This window comes from Argiope bruennichi, chromosome 11, assembly GCF_947563725.1.
Source record: "Argiope bruennichi chromosome 11, qqArgBrue1.1, whole genome shotgun sequence".
Taxonomy (NCBI): domain Eukaryota; kingdom Metazoa; phylum Arthropoda; class Arachnida; order Araneae; family Araneidae; genus Argiope; species Argiope bruennichi.
This window is the reverse complement of record NC_079161.1, coordinates 45,245,493-45,257,131: the sequence shown is the minus strand read 5'-3', so window position 1 is coordinate 45,257,131 and position 11,639 is coordinate 45,245,493. Positions and strand designations below refer to the sequence as shown.

Sequence of the window (11,639 nt, the reverse complement as noted above, 5' to 3'; positions counted from 1 at the left end):
CTATAAAACATTGCATTTTAAAAGCATTCAAAGAAATAAAATAAAATATTAGTCCAAATAAAGAAACTTTTAATTTTAATATTCATAATTAAAAATTAATAAATAGAAAGTATGTTTCTAATTAAAACATGGGCCTACCGGAAGTTGTTGTATCATTATTCAAATCACTAGAACAATTTTTTTTATTAGTGTCTTGCCTTATCATTTCATAAAATAATTTTGGCAACTAGACTATCATACCCAAACCACACAAAATCCAGACCACCCTTCCGCCGACTGTCACTGAATTTTTATTATGAAAGATTTTTAAGTTTTATTTATCATAAAAAAAAAAACATTTGAAAAAAAGTAAAAATATGGACAGTCAAGGACGACAAGTAGTTGTCTGTGACAACGGAACTGGGGTAATTTTAAATATCTATGTTCTTACATAAATAGTTACTATCTTTACTTTCAGTTTTAAGTTATTTCTTTTTTTGATATGTCATTGATAATCATTTATAGGAACAATTATTATAAGTGTGAGTTATAGTTTATTAGTATTAAAGAATCTTGTATCACTGTATTTCTAACATTTTATCTCATTTCTGATCAGATAGTGATGTTATTTTTTTCTGTTTTGTTTAGTTTGTAAAATGTGGGTATGCCGGTCAAAATTTCCCTTCTTTTACATTTCCTTCTTTGGTTGGACGACCTATCATAAGAGCTGCTCATAAAATTGGTGATATAGAAGTGAAGGTAAGATTTTTACCTCCTTTCAAATTCGTTACTTTGTTGAATACTCAGTATTGTCTTATGAAATCTTCTGTTTCATAATGAATTAATAAAATGGTTCTCATAATATAAAAAACTGTGCTTCCAATTTCTGTCAAAATATTTGTAAATATTTAATCCCTAAAGTACTAAAGTATTTTGAGATTTTTCTTTATGCTGCTTGAGGATCAACCAACTGATGCTCGTGTAAGTTGCTATTCATTTTTGTACTTTGAAGATTTTCTTCTGCTTTACTGTAGAGTTGAAAATTTTAATTTGAAGATTTTCTTCTGCTTTACTGTAGAATTGAAAATTTTAATTCAGATTTATTTTCCTTCAGTAATTTTAATTCTCAGCATGTACTGTGCATGGTGTGTTGTTACATGGAATGGACAAATGGTGTTTTCTATGGAAACTTTAATTTGGAATATTTTTTTTTGTATTCTGAAATTTATTTTGTTTTTCTTAATGCATATATAAATAATTTTTGTTGTAATTTTAATTATTATTTTTAAGCTATTTATGTGCAAAATTTAGTCAACCTGTTCTAAACTTTTTTTATTGCTTTAATACCAAGATATCAACTATAGATTTACATATATTAATATATTTAGTTCCAAAACATTTTTTGGCTTACAATCAGGATAGAAAGGTTAAAATAATTTGATTGTGTTTTATTAAAATTTGAATGATTGTGCATTTTAATGTAAATATTTTATATGAAAATTTTAAATTTCTTGTCATGCATGTACTTGAATGCATGTTATATACCTAAATATAAAATAGCAAAGAACATTTTTTTTAACAAAATAAGACTAATGAGATAGATTGACGAGCATTTATAAAGTACATGTTTACTCATGTTATTTATGTATAATTAGGATTTGATGGTCGGTGATGAAGCAAGTAAATTGCGTTCCATGCTTGAAGTTTCTTATCCTATGGAGAATGGTATTGTACGAAATTGGGAAGACATGTGTCATATTTGGGATTATACATTTGGTCCAAATCAAATGAATATTGATCCAAAAAATTGCAAAGTTTTATTAACTGAACCTCCAATGAATCCACTGAAAAACAGAGAAAAGATGATTGAGGTAAATTTTACTTTTTTAACTAATATATACATATGCATATGTTTCTCAGTTGATATTAAAATTAAATTCTTGTATTTCTCTGTAGTTTATAAACCAAATTTTAGAATCGTATTTTTTTTTAATTTCCACCTTTTCAGAAATGAATAAAATGATATATTATTTAAAGTGAATATTAACAATTTTGCCTTCTTAGACCAGTCTTTGCAGTACATTAGACTTGTCTTTTCTATTCCATTGACCAATGTCATTAGTAATAAAATTATAATCTGAATTTTATTCAACTGTATATTGTGTTGTAGTTTAAAATTTATTAATTAAAAACAGTGTTTGGATTAATTCAATTAAATTTTATTATTTTATATTAAAAATTGTATAAAAAATCAAACATGATGTTTTTATTAAAATAAGTATCATGTAAGTTTTCTAAAATTATTAACACATTTCTAAAAAAAAAATGTATTGTGTATATTAATCAAACATCATTATTACATACCTTTGTCTTTCCTTTTTTAATTCTTTTATGCTTTACTAGCTGAAATATACATCATTGCTTGGAATTTTTCATATTTTGTACTAATGAAACAGTTTAATTCACAACAATGTTACATAAAATCTTGCTTCATATTTATTTTAACTATGTATTATATGTGAAAAACTGAAACTCTATTTAGTATTAGCACTAAATAGAATCCTGATACATCCATTAACATAAAAAAAAAATATTTAATGTGAAAACTTATTTTATGTATAATATTTATACAGAACTATCAAAATATAAAACCAGAATACTTCAAAGTCTGTCCTTTCTGCTCTAAAAATTTAATTAGTTCACAGTCATCTGCTTTGATCTAATAATTAATCATTTATCTAATAAATTTTAAAAATTGCATGAAATGAAATTAGCGAGGCAGCATAACCGAAAATCGAGTAAAAATTATGGAATGTTATCGATCTTAAAAAAGTCAGGAAAATTGAAAAAAAGTTATTAAAAAAAATATCTAAATATCTGCAAAATTTTCTGACAAACATTGTCACATGGTTTTCAATTTCATGCTATCATTTCTATGCATACAAAGTTTTTTGTTCACCAAAACAATCTTAACAATGGCAACATGGGAGGCTTTCTTTCTAGGGTATAGTAACATTTTAGAATTTCATTATGATAACAATTGATGATAAATATTGCTAATAGCAGTGCTAATAAAACTTTCAAAAAAATCGGTTTACATATTTCAAAAAATGGGAGAATGAAAAGATTTTGGTTCTACTTGCTCCCAACTCGGAGCTTTACAATGATGTCATATCATTTTAAAGATAATGTAACTTTCACATGGCAACAGTAATGTTGAGAGAGGATTTTCCATCAATAAAGATTGTCATTGGAAAAATATGAAAAAACAAAACTCATCGTTAGAATTGTTTGATAGTAACTGTGAATGTTTCAGGTGTCAAATATGAAGAGTATAAAGAGGAGAAACAAAAGGAGGTGAAGTAATTGTATGAAAATTTGAAAAGGAAAAAAACAACAGGACAGTAGAGTATCAGCTTAAAGAATTAAAAACAAAAATAAATAACAATAAATATAAATAATTCTTGTGGCAACTAAAAGGAATTTGAGAAAAATTGTAAACCTCAAAATTTTACAAAAAGAAACTTTTTAATTCACTTAAAGCAAAATTGGTTAATTTTTTTTTTTTTATTATTAGTATTCAAATTCCTACTGAGGGGTACCTCAGACATGCCAGAAAGTAGCTTTCAGTATCATAATTAGTTTTTGTCAGTATGGTGGATGCAGAAATAGTATAGGATCAGCTATCCCCTGCAGGCCTTGCCTCCTCTAGGAGGTGTCTAATCACTCATATTTATCCTTGTGTCCTTAGGTGATTTGGGATAGCTGTTATGCACATTATTATTCTAATGATTGATATTTAAATTATTTTAAAATAAGTAATTTATTACTATTTGTAATTTATTTGCATTTTAATTATAATTGGGAAGCACTTACCTGCCATTTGATTTATTGATAAATTGGTATCTTACATCAAGTGTTATTTGTAATTATAAATGGAAATTTTAAAAAAATACTTTTATTTATAAATATATAAGTTTTTGATTAGAATAAATAATTTCTTATGATTTGTTTGAAAAAAAAAATTTGAAGTAATATTTTGGCTTTTTTGTTGTTGTTGTTTCAATCTTTGTTAACATATAGATTATCAGATTACTACATTGATGATAAAATACTGCATATACAATTTTTATATTCATGCTGTAATATGTAATTCTGGCATTTATACACTAATTAGTTATTGGTCTATTCTAAAATTTTGAGAAAAAATCATAATCTTTACTGTTAAAATAATTTTATGTGCTGCACAGGGTATTTTTAATAATTATTAGAATCCCTATGCAGTTTTAGGAGCAATGTGTTTTGTTAAAATTTAAAGTATTTTTTTCATATAAGAAATGTAATGTACACTTTTAATAGTTTTTTTAATGTTCATTTTATTTTTAAAAAGTTAAATTTCATGTAAATGTATTATTTTTTTTCTTGTTGAATTACTTATATAAGTGTATATTGTATATACTGTACATGCTTATATTTGTATTTACTGTACATTTACAGTGATTCTGAATTCTGAGAAGGCCAGAAAACTAATTAAATTAGTTGCTATAAATCAGAAAAATGTTGCAAGATTTAATTTGGGAAAACTCAAAAACTTTTTTTTCTCAGTTTCTGTATCCACCCTGGAAATTGAAAAAATTAAATCCTAAATTTTAAGATTATTTAGAATTATTTCTTTGGCAGCAATGTGCTTTAAAGTTACCTTGAAAAAGTAACAAAATTTTAATAAATTGACCATTTAGTGAACTTTTGCATTCTAAAAAATTCAGCTCATTTTTCACTTTTCTAAAGAGTACAAAGCTTGATTGAATATGATCCAGTTGCATATGTGGTACATATACATACTTAATATTCCCAATGGTTTTTATTTATTTTAAGATATGCTAATGATTTTTTATCAAAAAACTGAAATTTGAAAATTGCTCCTAAATTATCTTGTGCTGACCCCAAAAATATGAAAATGGGTGATTTTTGAGTTTCTATCTTTGTTAGTAGATATATTTCTATCAAGTCATAATGCCAACTATCTTTTGATTATTACTAAGTGAAAAGCAATAGCTTTTTTTCCTTACAATGTTTAAATAATAGTAGTTTAACATGTAGAAGAGTATCAAATTTTCTTTTTGCTTTTGTATATATATTGTTTACTTGTTTAATTTATCTCCTTTTTATAAATACTAAAAATCTTTCAGAATAATTTTAAATTGTTATTGGATTTGTTTTAATCCATTTCTAAAATTACATATAATAATAAACAAATTCTAATAATTATATCAATTGTTTGTTGTTTTAGCAGTATAATCTTAACTTGTTCTGACTTAATTTTTAAATGACCATCAAAGAAAATTTCTTGTTTATCAATGCAAATTTGTCTAGTTTTGTTTTCAAAATTATTACAATAATTTGCCTTTAATTATTAAATTCATTCTATTAAAAAAATATAAAAATTGTTCAGTTTGTATGCATAAATTGTGATTAAAAGGTAAATGAAACTTTCTAAGTGATGGCAGACATAAGAAATTTATGCTTCATTGAACATTGAAAGTGTTAATTCTTTTTGTGATGAAAAATATTGTTGCATATTATATTTCAAATTTAACTCCAATTACTGAATCAATTGCAAATACATTATAAATTGTCTAACAGGCTAGTGCACATTAACTAAAAATTCAGGCACAAGCTTTTTGTTATTTCATTGTTTCTTATTTTATTTTAATATTTCTGCTTAGCCTTTTATATGTTGTAAAATTAACAATGTTTTAACAAAAAAAAAAAAAAAAAGACTAATTAGGGAAATTAATGTTTTTGTTAAGAAATTTATATAACTTATAATACTGATATTAGATTAATTTTCAATAATTTGTGCATCTTCTTGAATAAATATTCTGATCATTCTTTATATATTATTTAATATTTGCTATTTCAAAATATCATATTTACTTAGTATAAATTTGAATTCGTTACTTTCAGGTTATGTTTGAAAAATATCAATTTGCAGGTGCATACATTGCTATACAAGCCGTTTTGGCTCTATATGCTCAAGGTATGATTCATAACTTTGAAGTACTTTAAAAAATTTGTTGTGTTATTTTGCAAAAAAATTGTTTTGTATTTTTAAATGAAGAGTGATAAAAAATTTGATATTGTTTGTAATAGCTTTTGAAGTATACTGAGAAGTGTTTCTTTTAAAATTGATTTTTTTAATACTCATTTTTAAGATTCAAAATTTTCATATTTCTGAAATTTTATTTAGGTTTAATGACAGGAGTTGTTGTTGATTCTGGTGATGGTGTTACTCATATATGCCCTGTATATGAAGGATATGCCTTGTCTCATCTAACCCGTCGTCTAGATATTGCTGGGCGAGATATTACCAGATATCTCATCAAGGTTTAAGCATTTTAATGATGTCTAGAAACAATCTTTCTTTCTCTTATATTACTCTTTAGATTACTCTAAAAAATAAATATTTTAAATTCTTAATTCAATTTCTTTATATTTTTTTTTTTTTTTTTTGTTTTAGTTGCTCCTGCTTCGAGGATATGCCTTTAACCATTCTGCTGATTTCGAAACTGTAAGAATGATCAAGGAAAAGCTGTGTTATATTGGTTACAATATTGAGCAAGAACAAAAATTAGCTTTAGAAACAACTTATCTTGTTGAACCTTACACAGTAAGCTTATTTGATACTCTTAAAACATTATGCAATTTACATAGACTTGATTTAACTTTTATTCATATTAAATTAATCAAGTGAGAAAATTTCCAAGAAATATCAAATTATTTGACTACGAATAAAAGATTTGTTTTAATAAAAGTTATTAATCTTGATATTTTATGTAATATTGTAAGAAAAAATAGGTACTAAAATTATGTAATTGTAGTAAAAGGCAGCTTTATCAAATTTCATATTGGAGTCTGATTATTTAGTTTTTCTTTATGTCATATTTATTTGCTAATGTAGTTCTGTTAAGAACTTTATTTCTTCTCCTTTCTGATAATTAATTTTAATAATTTTTTTTTTTACATATTAGGCATTAAAATTAAATATTTTCTACAAGTTTTGCAGATTAAATGTTCTTAAGATTTTAAATTATATATATTTCTTAAACTAAATGATTTTATAATTTTATCTCTATTTTAAGCTACCTAAAATTTTAACAATTGTCATTTTAGATTTAAATTGTACTTTTATTTCTATCTATTATCAGCTTCCTGATGGTCGAGTCATAAAATTAGGTGGTGAAAGGTTTGAAGCCCCTGAAGCTTTATTTCAACCTCATTTAATAAATGTGGAAGGTCAAGGTATAGCAGAACTTGTATTCAACACCATACAAGCTGGAGACATAGATATAAGGCCTGAACTTTACAAACATATAGTTTTGTCTGGTGGATCTACGATGTATCCTGGATTGCCTAGTCGGCTAGAAAGAGAAATCAAACAACTGTATTTGGAAAGAGTTCTAAAAGGAGAAACTGAAAAGCTAGCTGTAAGTTAAAGCATTTTCATATTTCATTAATATTTCTTTAAGAGAAAATATTAAGTGATGCAAATTATTGAATGTATGTATTTCTTGATAAAAATATTGTGTGTCATCAAAAAGTAAAGATTATTTTCTTTGGTTCATGTTCCAGATGCATTTTATGATGGATGTACTGAATATAATGCACTTTTCTTGATTATTAAATTGAATAACTAGAATTGAGTCAAAAATAAATTACTGAATTTTAATTTTTTTCAACTTTTCTATAAAAATGCACTGTTGAGAAATTCTTTTTCTGCCTATTTTGAGGCTGTCCAATTCACTCATTCCCATATTTGATGGCTTCTCAAATATGGGAATGAGTAGCTTCTGGTATAGTGATTAGTTCTCACCATCCTAGCCGGTATAATAATGGTATAGAGCCAAGTTATTTCCTGCCAGTGATGGAATATACCTCCTATGGGAGAGAATTCCATCATTGGATGGTGATGGCCCTTAGGCTTCCATCATATTTCCCATCTTATAGTGCCATGATATCCAGATCAATCAATTTCACTGTGTGCCTTTGAATGGGATAGTGTAGTTAAACTTTGCTTATTATTGATGTCTTTAGATCAGCAATTTGAAAATGATAGAAAGAAACTTTCTTTTAAATTTTTATTTATTTATTTTGTCTTCTTTAATCATTTGCAGATCATTTGCCTTTTTTTTTTTTTTTTTTTCCCTTAAAATATTAAGACTTCTTAAAGAAGGTAATATTGTTTCTTATCCATGGCTAACAAAATGTGCTTAATATAATCCCAACACATGTGCTTTTCCATATTTTCCTAATGAAAAAACCAGAGCAATCAACAAGAATTCTGGAATCCTTTTAATTCGTATGTGCACTTTAAAAGAGTCATTTGTTAATACTAATAAATCTATCAAATTCAGAAGTGCAGAACAGGGATGGACACCCATACATGAAAGTCAAATGCCATATGATTCAACTGTTGGTAAAAGCATTATAGCTTCAAACCATTTGGCAGCATTTAAAAATGCAAATAAATCTTCCATTTTCAATTGTGAATATGCAACAGTTATCTTGTATTCTGAATCTGAGTACTCCGTGTAAATGAAAAGATTAACCTGAAAGGATTTTCTCTAAAGTTTTTTGCTACAGTAACTTCATTCCAGTTAATGGGGTAACTTTTCTAATAAGCAGCAGGAATATTAGCCTTTTCCTTAATGTGGGGAAATAACGCCATCTTTCCTTAAAGTCATTAAAATTTTTCAGTGAAATCTGCAAACTTTTGTCCAGACACTAGTGAAGAAGCATTTCAAAAAACTTGATTCTATTCATAATACTGTATTTAATACTAGAAAAGAATCTACATGTCAAGATTAAATATTTGTTTTTTAATCTGCTGCTAGGTATAAAATAGTAAATGCATAATTAATACTCAAAATATGTAATAAAAACAAGATTTTTCTGTTATAATAAACTGTTAATTAACTCTTGGTTTCACTACTGTGTATTTATATAGCACTGAAGTTGTTTGTTAAGTGAGTTTTCTTTAATAGTATTAAATTTCTACTAGTAAAAGTTGTTTATCAAAATTTTTTATCAATCGTACATCTTTCTTTTTACATTTGTCGATTTGAGGGATGACTCACGGAGTTCTTAACCTCTGTATATAACAGATAATAAGATAATGGACATGACATTGAAATGACTTAGCAAGTATTTGTGCATTAAGAAAGTGATTAGCTTTTGTATTGAGTTATAATAAATAAATTATTGATAATATTTTGAGAGAAAATAAAGAAAAAATCTTTTATTTGGTTTTAGTTAAAATAAGGTGAAAATCGTTTTACATAAGTTCCTTTAAAGATTTATCAATGCTGTAATTATTGATTTCCAAATGAATTCTCAGTTTGATGCCCTTGTCATAGAAGCACTTTTGCAGTGTATATTAATATAATATTGCTTGAGTGATGAAATCTTTTAAAATTTTAATCTGATTTTTCCAATTTATTATTTTAGATGAAACTCTATTGAAGTAATATTTTATTATTTTCATTTGCATAACCATGTTTCTTCCTTTTACTAATTAGTTAAAACTTTTGTGATTAAAGTCCATCCTATATCAAATGATTATTTTTGATAGATTTTGTAATATTTATGCTTTTGCTGTGCATCAATTATATATTTTTAATTAGATTAACTGGCTGCAAAAAGAATACATCATTATGAAAGTAGTAATGAAATGCATGTTCATGTTGCCTTTAATTATTCAGGGAGATTCCTCATAAAACTAAAAGTTGTTTATCATTATTTTTAAGTAGTCTGTTAGAAGTGTGTTTATTTGGAATTTACAAAATATTAAATGCAACTATGGAAATCTCAAACTCTATGAATTTTGAGAGGTCTGCACCTTTGCTTCGTTTAATAAAGTAACAATCTGAAATAGATTTTTTTTTAAAAATGTAAAACTTTTTTATTTTGTTGAAGTTTTCTATCATTTGTTTAAACAATGCATTTTTATTTCTTCAGAAATTTAAAATCCGTATAGAAGATCCTCCTAGAAGAAAAGATATGGTCTTTATTGGTGGTTCAGTTCTAGCTGAAGTAATGAAAGACAAAGAAACTTTTTGGCTTTCCAGGGAAGAATATTTAGAGAAAGGACTTAAAGTCTTAGAGAAACTTGGTGCCAAAACAGCATAATTGTAAACTTTTTCCATTGCAATCAAATCATTGTGTATAATTTTGGGACCATAGAAATTTGTTTCCCATTGAGTTTTCGTTTTAACAAAAATCAGCCTGTTCAAAGTAACTGTCTGTCAATTGATGCATTTTTTTTTACTACTGATATTCTTCTGGAAATTAAATGTCTTTCTTTTGCTATTTCATAGAGATAATTTATATTGATTATTTTTCACTGTTGGATTTTAAATGACTTGATTTTTCTTGTTGTGTAATATAATTTATATTATGTTTTTCTGCTTTTTTTAACATTTCTTCCCAAATGATATTTCATTTTTCTCTAAAGAGGATGAAATATAAAGTATGACTGATTTCCACTATTCTTAAGAGTTATATGTATATCAAATAAAATAGAGTATCAACTTTTGCATTTTGTTCATTCAGTTATTTCAAATAATTTATTCTAAGCAACTTTTTTATTAGGTCTTTAAAATTGATTGTTCAGAATTTTGTATATAAGCAATAGAACAAAACAAATAAAAAATTATTCTCTAATATATATATAAAAAAATAATTCTGCAGTTCATTATGAAATTCTATCTTTTAATTTTTATTGGAATTATCAATTATTTGTTTTAAAAATGCTAATATCTTTTTTTTTAATATATAGAAATTGTTCCCAAAAAAATTAAGTCCAACTGCCTTAAAAGTGTACCTTTTGAAAAGAATTTTCAGTATAGAGATTTCATTAATGCTTTGTATTTGCACAAATTGCCTTATTTGATTTGTAACTTTGTAACCTCAGAACACTGTGCCGAAATTTGTCTCCTTAAACTGAAACAAAAGTGTGAAATAAATGGTTTAGGGCTTATTATTAAATTAAATTATGTGCAAGTTATTTCCTGGTTACATAGAAACCAGAGCAAGAGGGAGAAAACATTATTCTCTGTCTTTTGCAGATAGTAACTTTTATTATTCAGATAACATTTTAACAATGTCTGATTATATTATGATTAAGTATATCATACATTGTAAAATATGAGAAAAATATAGCTAAGAGCATTCAGTTAACTCATTCTGGTAGTCCATTTTCTCTGACATATTGCTGCTCTAAATCATATTTACATAACTGAATACAGACAGGATTATTATATGAATAATAAATAATAATACTCCCAAGGATTCTAAATAATATTAGGATAATAAATAATAAATTCCTTTTAAACCTCAACAGCCTTTGAAATATTTTATCGATCTGAGTAATAGTTTCATAGAATTTCATTATTATACAATTTCATATTCTTTTGAGATGCAATGAAAATTTGTCCATGTGATAAAAAATCTGTAATTGATTTCATCAAAATCATTCTTGTATCCTTTTATATCTGTATTTGAAGGTAAAAGTAAAGCATGTATTTTACTTTTTATATAATTAAAATCTACTTCTTAAATTAAAAGTAACTTTTTCATTGATAAAAATATACTTATAATTT

General features: G+C 25.4%; 1 protein-coding gene across 2 annotated transcripts; it reads left to right on the top strand.

Moving 5' to 3' along the window:
* Positions 1-225: 225 nt before the first annotated feature.
* LOC129956884 (actin-related protein 2) lies at positions 226-10,572 on the top strand. 2 transcript variants are annotated; one of them, XM_056068897.1, is made up of 9 exons: positions 226-404; positions 628-738; positions 940-960; positions 1,635-1,850; positions 5,947-6,019; positions 6,230-6,366; positions 6,500-6,649; positions 7,188-7,466; positions 9,997-10,572. In XM_056068897.1, exons 1-9 carry the CDS (start codon positions 357-359, stop codon positions 10,165-10,167), a joined length of 1,206 nt encoding a protein of 401 aa, XP_055924872.1. In that variant the 5' UTR covers positions 226-356; the 3' UTR covers positions 10,168-10,572. The 2 variants fall into 2 exon arrangements, with proteins under 2 accessions (XP_055924872.1, XP_055924873.1); XM_056068898.1 differs by lacking the exon at positions 940-960 and having other exon boundaries at positions 227-404.
* Positions 10,573-11,639: the final 1,067 nt, after the last annotated feature.